This window comes from Podarcis cretensis (assembly GCF_951804945.1).
Source record: "Podarcis cretensis genome assembly, chromosome: 8".
NCBI classification, from domain to species: domain Eukaryota; kingdom Metazoa; phylum Chordata; class Lepidosauria; order Squamata; family Lacertidae; genus Podarcis; species Podarcis cretensis.
In genome coordinates, this window is record NC_137177.1 from 31,497,908 (window position 1) to 31,510,277 (window position 12,370).

A 12,370-nucleotide genomic window follows, 5' to 3' on the forward strand; every position below is an offset into this window, starting at 1 on the left:
GGAGGCTTTGCACATGTTTCCACCACCTTCCCACTTATCATGAGGTTATGAGGCTAGCCAGCTGCTCTGCTTTCTGGAGGAGCACGTGGCGTATGTTTGTCTAGGAACAATCCTCATCCCTACAATGTCTATGGCCAGTTTCCATCTTCATCTACAAATTCCTTTTGCCCCTGGAGTTCACAGTTGGGAGAGGTGGGAGGCTAAGGGCTCCCCCAGACTGGTGGGCTTCTTTCTTTTTCTTTCTTTCTTTCTTTCTTTCTTTCTTTCTTTCTTTCTTTCTTTCTTTTTTTGCAGGTGTCATGGATGCAATAGTAGTGGTGGATTTACACATCATTCAGCTTTGTTGGTTGTTCTGTGATACTTCCCCAATGTTACTACTTTATTGCTGTTTGGAGGGGTACTCTTCACTACAGTGCAACAAGTGGGACAGCACACATACCCTGAACATTTGCAGGATGCAGTGATGAGGAAAGAAGCAATATGACTGGCCCAAAACTTTTGTAGGCACAAACCGTGTTGAAAGTGGGAATTGTGTATAACTGCCCAGATACCATCTTGAGTCCAAATCATGCAAGCATGCACAATAAAAGGTTTGGCCAGAGGGGCTTTAATTTTACCTAGCCCAGAGGGACTAGATTTGGCCTAAATTGCTGACACCTGGCCTAAAAGGTGGTGAACTGGCTTTCCCAGTTCTGATGGTTAAGTGAGGCTGAGGGACCAAGATTTTGCCCAAGTCGGTGACTTAGACCAGGAATCAAGTTCAGCTACTGGTAGATTGCCTTTTTAGCTGCCCAAATTAAGACCAAAACTGGCTTGAGCATATACAAAAATTAAGGCAGCAATCTTCTTTATGGCTTTACTAGGTGATGGCAGATATTGATTGTTAGTAAGAGGGGAATTGGGAGAACTTGAGAGGTTCTCAAATGTTTGGGACAATGTTGACTATTCAAGCCAGCAGATTCATTCATCTTTTTGTTTCACTACATTGCTGGATTCTTGGGGTCCTTCTCCAAGGAATATTAAAGCATCGTTTGGATCCTCAAAGGGAGAGGGTGAGTAGGAGGGCAACATCCATCTTCAAGCCCAAGAGGTGAAACTACTTCTGCCAATAAATAAATGTTTTGTTCTTCGGACACTGAACCAGCCAAACTGCACAAGTTAGTAAAATGGAGTGCAGAAAAGCAATGGTATTTTTAAGGGTGTCTGGGAAGCAGTGTGGAATTCAGTAGGGAGTACCCCCAGACTCCCTTAGTGAGCCAGGGATGACTGATGCATTGCTCCAAAAGGATGGGTTTACTTCTAAGGGCTGGTTCCCTTATCTAAGGTATGCAGGTGTGAGGTAGCTTGGAAGTAGGATCACACCAGATGCCTTCCTGGAGAGAAACTGCTACGGGAAGAGTGATGATGTCACATGAAGGTGTAGCAAGCTACTTGAAGAATGACTGGTGTGTGCGCATGTGTGTTGGCATGTTTTTGTAAAGATTCCTGGGAGGTGAGGTGGATGATGCAACATGCCACATTGCACACACATCAGGTCACCAACGTCAGGGCTAGAGGGCAGGCTTCACACTCTCTCTCTCCACAACCAACAGTGGAATTAATGGGAGCCATGTGCTTGTATGCAAGGAAGTGGAATGGGATGTGCTTTCACAGGGTCACCATTGGGGTGGATGCTGTTGACAAATTTCAGGATCCAGTCTGCCTACCGCCTGCATAGTTACACATTCTGGATTCTGTTCCTTGGAAACAAAGACTACAAGAGAGAGAAGACTTTGTCTCTCTTGTATTGCTGCCAGTCCTCTTCAGGAGTCTTGCAGGAGCCGGAAGCTGCTAAGACCATCTGCTCGAGGGGACCTACAAGATTCAAGAAGCAACCTATTTGAAAGAAGTTCACAGAGGTCCAGGGTCACAGGGGGTCAGAGATCTGCTACTGTTTTTGCAGGTCATCCAGTGAGCTTGATGCCTGAGCGGGGATTTGAACTCTTTTCTCCCATGTCCTAGTCCAACTTCCTCACCACTAAAGCACACTGGCTTCTCCACTGCTAATGTGTACAAGAATAAATGTGAATTTTCATGCGGTTTAAAACAAACAAACGAACAAACAAACATGAAAGTGCTACAGACGGAGGGGAGATTAATTAAGGTTGCCAATGATAGTTGTTGGGTTTTTTTTACTGGACCAGTTCCAATGTAATTAACAGCATCCTTCCAGGCAGAAATGTAGCATCCAGCTTTTCCTGGCACAGTAGCAAGAAAGATATGGGAAAAGCTTGCCCTCATATATTCCTGGCTGCCACGGCTATCATCAGCCACTGCCTGTGGTGTGTTGGGATGGTGACTGGAAGTGTAGCCAGTCGGCAGGGTTTATATAATGACCGGAAAATCAATCAATATAGCTTTTCTGTAGATTGAGTTCCTGCCCTGCCTCCTCTCAAAAGCGGTTGCCCTTCTGGGACTTATGGAAAAATCTATGAGTTAATTATGATAGAGCCCCAGGACGTCACGTGAGATGCAAGCTGTTCTTCTCTCACCTCTGAAGTATAGGGACCAGGCAAGGTCAGCCCTGAGAATGAACATGCTGAGCTTATGGGAATCACTGGGCAGAATTATGTGGGCAGCTGGGTGCTTTGCCCAGAGAGGACCACTGTGCCTTTAAGGATGGCACAGAGGAAAATTACACCGAAAGGGAATCTCTTGTCACTGCAGGAGTGTGGTAGAGAATATTCTCCTGATGAAATTCTAACTTTGGGGTCTGACATGAAAAGTCAAATGTAGTGCCTCAATACATTGTTTGAGCAGTGGTTGAACTTCATTTAACACCAGATTAAAATGCAAACAACAACACCCCAAACTCACACTATCTCCAATGTGGAATGATAAATAATGTTGGCCATGTTGTCCAACCCCTGCAATGCAGGAATCACAGCTAAAGATGGCCATTCAACCTCTGCTTAATAAAAGCCTCTAAGGAAAGAGAGTCTACAACTTCCCAAGGGAAACTATTTCACTGTTGAACAGCTCTGACCACCAGAAAGTTCTTCCTGATGTTTAGTTGGAATCTGCTTTTTTGTAATTTGAACCGATTGCTCTCTGAAGCAGGAAAAAACAAGCTCGTTCCATCTTCCATGTGACAGCCCTTCAGATATCTGAAGATGGCTATCATTAGTTTTGGTATAATAGGCATGTGCTTCAAACACATAAAGAGAGTTGTGTGAAAAATCTTTACTGCATTGTGCTTGTACCTAAGGCGGATGGGTTGGTTGAGCTGCGGTGAAAGCTTGGAATGTTTATTTGCTCAGGGAACAAAGCTGTCTGCGGTCCAACTTCTGTGAGGGAAGGGAATCCTGCTGGCATTAAAAACTCACCTAACAAATGGCTGATGACTGGGAAGAGGTCTAGGGAGGGAATATAATATACACAGGAGGTAAGCAGGTTGAGAAAGGAAAGGAGGATGGGGAAATGATGGAAGAGGCGGGGAACTGAGCTGAGGTCTCAAAAGTAAGATGAGGAGAAATTGGATGCTATGCAGACAGGAAAATGGTTGTGCCGGAAGGGCTGGTGGCGAGACAGGATGGCTACATGTGGGTCAACCTAAACAGTATGTAGTAGCCTAAAAGGCAAGGAGTTGAGGAAACAATAGGTGATGGACATGAAGAGTCAAGGAGGAAGAGAGACTGGAGCAAAGCTAGAAAGCAAGCCTGGGCTCATGAACTATTTCCAGGAAGCAAATGGTCAGGTAAAAGGAAGAGACATGGTGGCTTAGTGGTAGAGCACATGCTTTGCATGCAGAAGGTCCCAAGTTCAATCCCCAGCATTTCCTCCAGGTAGGGGCTGGGAAAGACTCTGCCCACTATTGGCTGTGGGCTTCTAAAATGAGTACATTTTGTGATGTTGAGCTTCTCCTCTGGGCTCACAATGGAGCAATCACAATCCTTGCAGTGCAACATGGTGACAAATTGCTGAAACTGCCAGCACAAACCACTGGAAAATGCCTTTTGATTTCAGTGGCTGAAATTTTCAGTCTCCCCCAAGTTTGTGCAGGTCTGTCTCATTCATCTCTGCCATGTGCTTCTGGAATAGGCCTGTCTCTCTGTCGGGCGAGTCAGGTTTCACCCTGACCTGCTTCCCTGCCTACAACATTCTCCTGGCGCTGAGTCAGGCAGGCAGCCGGGGCTGGATAGAGTTTCGCAGGAAACCTTTGCCTCTTATGCAGGGATGCACTGCTGGAAGAGAAGTAGGATCAGGGTAAGCTGGCCACAATTCAGAGTGCAGCCACAATTACGTGGTAGACAGAAATTCAATAGGTGCCGACAGAAAGATGCTGTTAATGGCATGAGTTCCAGGTCTGGGACTTTTGCCTCTTGTGTAGGTTTTTTTTTTCTATTTAAAGCACAGAAGCCCAGCAAAAACAAAGGGTGAGGTAATACAGAAAAATGTAGCATCTGAACAGCCCTCTGCTCAGAACTTTCTGTTTCAGGAGTTCCTGTGCTCAGATAAACAAGCCGGGCACTTTCCCATCCTACCTGCAAAACATGGATGGGTGGAGGATCTCACGTGGATTAGGTTGCCACATTTTATTGGCCTTGCCTCTGGGCCTTTAACAGGAGCTTGATGCGCGCGCACACACACACACACCAAGCTTCAGTTGCTTAAATTTCTGTGTGTCAGCTTGCTGTTGAAGGCTCAGGAGTACAGCCAATACAAAAAAAATGTGACAATTCCTGCCCCTTGTGCATTGCCAGAGAGCTCCTTGAAGTTGCAGTTCTCCATCCTGAAAGCCACGGAGACTCAAGCGGGAGGATTGAACCACTGCCAGTTAGGAAAAGGTCACCTGCACACCTGCACAGAAGGCAGCAGCTGCTATTCCTGGTGGCAGATGCAATGGCACAGGTGGTGCTAAGAGAGGTTGACTTGCCAGGGACTAAAGCTCTCTAAGGAAGAAGCAGGAATGAAGTGTGAATTGGGAGATGATTTCAGAAAGAAGGTCTGGTTTAGAGATCTGTGATGTGGAAGAGTTGCTTTCAAACTCACTAAAGAGTCACCTTCCCTTCTGGGCAAATTCCTGGGGGCCGTGTTCCCAGGGTGGGCAGGGCCAGAGGCAAATGTGGGCAGAGCAGCAAACATGAATTTTACTTTTGTACAGTAGGCTAGTTTCTCTCCGTGCTCCCGCATCCCTCTCTGCCCACCATCCAAACAAGCAAGAAACACTGTCAGAATTGAAGAAAACATTCCAGCCAGGCATAATCCCTTAAGGAGGATGCAAAGTAAGTGAGTTGCTGGGGAGGGTGTGTGGCCTGGAAGGAGTCCCGAAGGCCAGGCAGAGTGCCTGGAGGACCCCATTTGGCCTTTGGGCCTTACTCTCCTCACCCCTGCTTTAACTGCGGCCCAACACATGGACACAGAATAATAGAACTGTGGAGCTGGAAGGGACCACGAGGATCATCTAGCCCACCCCCTGCAATGCAGGAATCTTTCGGCCAACACGGAAGCAGGCTAGCCTTCCTGCATCACTGCACCTCCCTGGCAGGGAAAGCATCAACAGCTAAATGTTTGCAGGTGTTCAGCTGCTGTTGAAAGACAGGGCCAGTTAAAAACCCAGGCAATTCTAGGAACATTGGAGTTTGGCCTTGCTGCTGGGAACAGCTCATAGAGGGAACCGATGTTATTGGACTACAGCCTCCCATCATTCCTGACCCTTGAGCATACCGGCTGAGGCTGATGGGAGCTGGAGTCCAACAACTGGAAGGCACCACACTGGCTGCCCCACCTAAAGGCCCCATTTAACACCCTCACCTATTGAGCCGCACCTGAAGTTGGTGTGTGTCATGCAAATGACGTGGTGTCCCTTCCTCTCTCTCTCTCTGCTGCAGATAATAGGAAACCCCTTGAGTGTGCCAACTCATCGGTGCCCAGCCATACCTTTTATCTGAATCATGCTCAAGCACCTATGCTTCCAGAGAGCAGGGATCAGGAAACCTGCCTGGCTAGTGTGTTTGGGAAAGATTCCAGTCAGCTGGATGTGCTTGTTGCTCAGTGGCAAGCTTCTACAGTGGGAATTAAGCACTTTAAAAAAAGTCTTCTTTTGCCCTGAGCTCTCGAGGGCAGAACACACACCACTTTCTTCCAGCAGAGCTTCAGCACATCAGCACAAAGGTGCCTGACCTTATTCTCATGTTGGGGAGAGTCTGCTTCCTGCAGACCGTCCCTCCAGTCTCCTTTGCCCCACACGTATTATCCAACCCCTTTAATCCCATCCCAGAGGCGTTGTCCCCAGATAGCTTCCTCCTCCTCCTCAGTTACACAGGGCCTGGTACTAAACTGCCCAGATTGGATTTTGAATCGCACTCCAGCAAGATCAATTTTTCCCTTGTGTGTTTCTGCCTCTCTGTTGCTAATGCTCTTCCACTGCCATGTCCTACAGGCAGGCCCCTGCATACCATCATGGAATGGGAAGGAATCCCCACAGTTTTCCAATCCTCCTCCTGGCCCCAACATAGGCCCCAACATAGGACCTCTTCAGCAGATGTCTTTCCATTCATTGCTGCCCCCCCCCCCCCGCCTCTGCCTTAACCACAGCCTCCTCTTGCCAGCTTATTTAGCTACTGTACTCCTCTGTAACTGGACACAAATCTATTATTTTTATAGTCTGAAGCAGACGTAGGCAAACTCGGCCCTCCAGATGTTTTGGGACTACAACTCCCATCATCCATAGCTGACAGGACCAGTGGTCAGGGATGATGGGAGTTGTAGTCCCAAAACATCTGGAGGGCCAAATTTGCCTATGCCTGGTCTTAAGGCAGGGAAGGAGGAATATTAAGGACTTACTCAAATTTCTGGGCACAGTCTGCACCGGGGATGGAATGTAAGGGTGTTCTCCTGTTCCTATACTTCAGGTCCGTGGACTCTCCAGATATTTGTGGACTACAACTCCCATCAGCCCCTTTGGGTCCCTTCCAACTCTACAATTCTATGAGGACTGCTCACGCTGCCTGAGCGGATGAGCATCCTGGAGGGCCACAGGTTCCCCTGTCCTGCTTTTCTCAAAACAGCCTCAGACTGGGTGAGGGAAAGAATTGCTGTGGCAGCCAGGGATGCATCTATCCATGACTACTGCCATGTTTCAATGGTATTGATAGGAACCCAGCTGCCTCAGACAGGAGATATTTGCAATATCTAACTGCAGATCTCTGGGACCTTTTGCATACAAAGGAAGTGCTCTGCCATTGACCTACTGCCCTCCCTGTAGCTCATATGCGGCAGTGGAAGTGCTGGTCACATCCGCACCATGCATTTAAAGCATAGTGTTTCTTTGTCACAGACCTACAATGCTCAGCACCCTTACTCTTAAAGTGGCACAAGAGAGCTTTAAATGGGTGGTACAGATGTGATCTCCATCTCCCTGTTTGACTAATGCTACCAACACAAAATTATACCCAGTGATGGTGCATTTAGCTAATGTTAGATTTTGGACTTAATGGTCTTAGGGGGTGCAGGCGGGGCTTTTTAAATGGCAATGTGCATTACTGTCACTTCAATATGTAGGAAAGCCAACCCTGGTGCATCTGGAGGTCTTCCTGCACATTCTGCTGAGTGGGACCCTGGATTTATTGACCACATCCTGCGATGATTTCACTGCTAATTATTATGCTCCCTAATCCTGAAGAACTGCCACACCCCAGTTCTATATGCACGGGAATCCCTACAGCATCTATAAAATGTACTAAAAACAAGTGGTGGGAGTGTTAAGGAGTATAGTTTTGTTACAATTACTAACTGCACTTTACAAGTTTGTTATTTATTTTTATTTTATCTAATCTAAGGTAGATTTAAAGGCAAAGGGTGCTACTTTTCCAGAAGGGTCAGTGCAAACTAAGGGGGAACAACAATTTACATATTTGGAAAGCTGGTTCAATTCTGAACTGAAAGCACGCTCTGCACATGCTCATGGCTTCTGTTCATTCATTTTCTTTATGTGGCTGCCATCAGTGAAAAATAATAACATGTATAAGAAAAGTAATAAAAATGTGAAATGACATATTCTTGATACTGTAGAACGTGCATACTTTCCTTACCCACTGGTTATACAAGTTATGCTGACTGAATCTGTATTTTGCTATACTGAAAGCTAATAAAAATATGTGTGGAGGGGGAGGTTATGTGGCTGGTAAAATTTGGTGTCCCAACAAATCTGGAGAGATCCCGTGTCCACTAATTCCCTTGTTAAAAGCAAAGAAACAAAACAAACAATTGTTTTCTCAGACAAATGACACTAGGCCTTTGAACAGTGTTTGGATGGATCATGTTGATCACAGACACTTTCCTTTGGGTAATGTTTAAAAGGAAAATAAAGACAACTCTGAATATGCTTTGAAGCACCTGGCTCGAAGTGGTCGGGCGTTTTGTTGTCCCCCCCCCCCCGTAATTTTTTAACCCAACAGCTGACAGCTCTACTCACCAGATCAGGATGAGGAGAGCATGACAAATTGATGGGGTGGTGGTGTTGCACACGCGGTCAGGCCCAGCTGTGGCACTGAAGACCCACGGCTGGGAGTCCTCACAAGAACAGTTAAAGACACCCCCGCCTAGTGCCTGTTCATACTTTTCTGTTATGACGGGTAAAGGAAGTGAAGTGGTGAGTGCCGCCCCCCACATCTGCCCTGGAAATTCCCCCAAACAGGCTTCATCTTACATCCTCTCTCTTCTCTCCCCCCCACCAACTTTTCCCCCTTTTGCTAAATGAGTCACCCTTTCAGAGTCTCAACATGTTCACGGCCGCGACCAAGAGGAGAAAGCAAAGAGGGGTGCGTGCGTTTGGCAATCTGGGTTTCCCAAAGCTCCTCTGTTAGTTTCGGTGTCCAAGGGCTTTGAAACGTTGTCCAAATAATTTCGGCTCCCCAACTGTATGTGTCTTTATACTCTAGTCGGGCTGAAGTGAGCATGACGTGAGTGTAAAACAAGGCTTCCACCCCTCCCTTCTGTCTCCCTGGTCATGGTAGCTCCCAGCTTCAGAGGCCAGACTAGGCAGGGACTGTACAATAGTTGGAACTCTCTTTGCAATATCAGCTGCTGCTGCTGTTGCTGCAACTGGACAAGGGGGGGACGGGGTTGATTTATCTGGTGGTGTTTTTAAATATATATTTTAATATATATATCCCTTGATTTGCTTTCAGTCTCCCTGGCTGAAAATCCCCCCCCTTTCAAATTCCAGCAGCACTGAGGGGGAATTAGAAGGATTTTTTATTTGAAGGAGGGGGGGCTTCCTCCCCAATATTGTTGCATTCGGAGAAGATAATTTTATGAGTCTCTTTGCGGGAAGCAAGTTTGTTGGATATTCTCTCTCCACCCTCCACACGCCCGGAAACTGTGGTGGAAGCTGGAATCATCTTGAAGAAGGAGGAGGCGGAGGAGGAATGAAAAAAAGAGGAAGGGCTTGATTTATTTTTGTTTCTAATAGGATTATATGTTTTATTTCTGCTTTACTTTAGAAATTAGAGGATCGGGAGGGAGGGATTAATAAGAACCCGGAGAGAAAGACAAGGTGGGGGAGGGAAATCACACCCATCCTATCCATCACCTCCTCAAAAAAAAAAGCACAGAAGCCACCATGGAGAAGAAGGAAGAGGCAGCAAAGGCCTTTTCGGTGAAGCAACAGCCGGATGATATCCGAGGTAAATATTTGCTCTGCTAAGAAGTCATTTTTAGAGGATGATGTTGCAAATTGTTGAAAGGGCGGCGGAGCGGGGCGGGGGCGCAGGAGGAAAGCGACAACAGACTTTGAATCTGCGTCCGGATTTCCACCCAGATCTGCGAGTGAGCACAGATAAGGGGGTCCGGGGGTGTCTGTTTGCTGTAGCAAGTTGTAGAACATTCGTTCTCTTAATTGTTCTCCCCCCTTTCCAAAAACATGAACTCATCGCCTGGCTATTTTGTCTGTGCGGTTGGCTGTGCCTGATGGACATTTGCTACAGGGGCCTTTTGGGGAGGGGGGAGTCGGGGGTGCTGGATGGATGTGAAGAAGAAGGATACAGTATTGATTCTTTAACTAGGATTCCTTATCCCCCATGCAGGGAAGGGGGCATTTTGGGAGGGGGGCCGGTTGGAGGCCACGTTGCTGTGATATTGAGGCAGGGGGTGCCCGGCCTTCCACAGGTCACTCATGTGGGGTTTATAAATAACCCTCTGTCCGAAGCCCTACCCAACCCCGGATTGGCATTCCTCCCGACAGCTGCCTTTGGGAGGCGACCAAGCCCTCGAGGAGACCACCTGCCCCTTTCTTCTGACTTTGTGAGTGGGGGAGGTCAACCCCTGGTCGCTGTTGAGAAAAAGAAAAAAGAAAAGCCGATCCAAGTTCAGCCTAGCCGAATTTGAAGGTGTCCAGGGCCAGGACCCCGGGGTGGCCACGGAAAGGGCTCCGTCGTGGGCCTAGTTCTGCTCTTGCTTGTGCGACTGGGGTTTTTGTGAGAGGGTGGACTCCGGAGGGAAGGGGGGCAGGGCCCAGCCCCACAATGGATTAAACTTCCCTGCCGCTTGGAGGGAAAAGTTGGGGGCTGGCTCTCCAATTAAAGGGTCATTTTTTTGTCACTGGGGAACTTTTTGAGATGGAACTCTTGGTCCTCTGCCAGTGAAGTTTGTCAGAATCTCAGCATCTTGCCAGTTGTGTGTGTGCGTGTGCAGTCAAATAGAGAGAGATAATCTTTGCCATTTTCCCGCTAGACAGCAGATATCTGCTTGTCTGCAAGGGCAACATCCTGTCTCTGTTGTACAGCCTGGAAATTTTTGCCGGCACATGTGGGTGGGCTGTGTTGGCTAGAATTTGGACAGGACGTTTTGTGTGCTTGTGTGAGTATGTGTTTGCTTCATTTGTAGAGAATTTGCTTTCTGGGTTTCTTTTTGGAGTTCTGCTTTGTTTTTTGTTTTTTTGTCCAGAACTCTTTAAAGGCCTGCTTTCTGAAATCATCTGCAGCTTGGGGCTTAAAGTTCCTTTGAAAACTTAAGGGCTTGGCCATTTCCTTTGTCCTCGGTTTCGGAGACAGGCTTTAGAAGATGACAGCAAATAAGCAGAGTCCAGTGTTAAGGATCTCACGAATCAGTAGGTTCGCCTTGCAACTTACTTTGAACTGCTAAGGTTTGAAGTTCTTGGTTATGCCTTTTGTCAGAAGCTTGTGGGGCTACTAATATCTCCCACCCCCCAGGATGGAAGATTGAGCTAAAGTGGAACTATCTCTTCTCGACTGGAGAACTTTGGTTTTGTTCCCTGAATGTTGGGGAAGTGAAATTGTTACCGTATTTTTCGCTCCATAAGACGCACCCGACCATAAGACGCACCTAGTTTTTAAAGGAGGAAAACAAGAAACAAGAAAGCAATGCAAAGCCTCTTGAGCAAAGAGGCAGGAGCACTCCGACTGCGCTCAAGAGGCTTTGCGTGGCTATCACTGAAGTCAGGAGAGCAAGAGGGATCAGTGCTCCATAAGACGCACACACATTTCCCCTTACTTTTTAGGAGAGGGAAAGTGCGTCTTATAGAGCAAAAAATACGGTACTTTGGTGTAGTTACGCAGTGGGTAATCTTGCCAAATGAAATGTAGGCTGGAAGTAACAAGGGGGCTGTTCCGAAGGCCATGGAATTGGCAAATGCTGGGTTAAGTAGGGAGGGGTGTGGCTGCCTTCTGAGGCCTCTATAGCATGCCTGGGACCTGGCCAGATGAAGCAGTGTCTGTGAGTTGTCTTATTTTGGGTTTTGCTGACTCCTGCCAAGTAACTGGTGACTTGAGTGCAAGGAAGAAACAACCAACAAGAAAGAGGAGTGGCAAACCAGTGGGATATGGGGGACTTCCTATCATCACTCACTGCCAGTGATGGCGTTGAGTGTGTTATAGGCAGCGAGTGGTGCATTTACTGGAAAGCACCGGAGGTTTTACATGGGGAAGTAGGAAGGGCTGGGTAAGAGAAGGTGTTTAGGTTTTTGGGCTGGGGTAGCCCAGAGGTGATGCAGAAAGAGACAAAGGCACAGGGAATTAACTGATACTGAGTCAGACCATTGGTTTATCTAGCTCAGTATTATTGTCTGCATTGACTGGCAGCAGCTTCCCAAGGTTTCAGGCTGGGTTCTCTCTTGGCCCTCCCTGGAGATGCCAGGGATTGAACCTGGGACCTTCTGCATGCAAAGCAGACGCTCTGAGAATGCAGATGTGTGGAGATCAATTTGAACAAAATCCCAGTTTTTGGATCCAGGCCAACAGGCTTGACTGGATGAGGTTGGATTCATTTTTAATTATTTTTTTTAGGTTTGGAAAAGCCTGGCCCAAATTTCCAGGCTTCTAAAGTGTGTACTTAGGGAGAAGCAATGGGAAGTAGCTCCCTATTTCTGAGG

At 47.3% G+C, this 12,370-nt stretch overlaps 1 protein-coding gene across 13 annotated transcripts in view; it reads left to right on the forward strand.

Moving 5' to 3' along the window:
- The first annotated feature begins 9,045 nt into the window (after positions 1-9,045).
- MAP7D1 (MAP7 domain containing 1) overlaps positions 9,046-12,370 on the forward strand; it is a 58,288-nt gene continuing 54,963 nt past the window's right edge. For 7 of the 13 annotated variants that reach the window (XM_079985225.1, XM_079985226.1, XM_079985231.1 and 4 more), the window contains exon 1: positions 9,047-9,668. In XM_079985225.1, the coding sequence (XP_079841351.1) occupies positions 9,605-9,668 (64 nt within the window). In that variant the 5' untranslated portion in view covers positions 9,047-9,604. The other 6 variants (XM_079985233.1, XM_079985232.1, XM_079985228.1 and 3 more) reach the window with 4 other exon arrangements.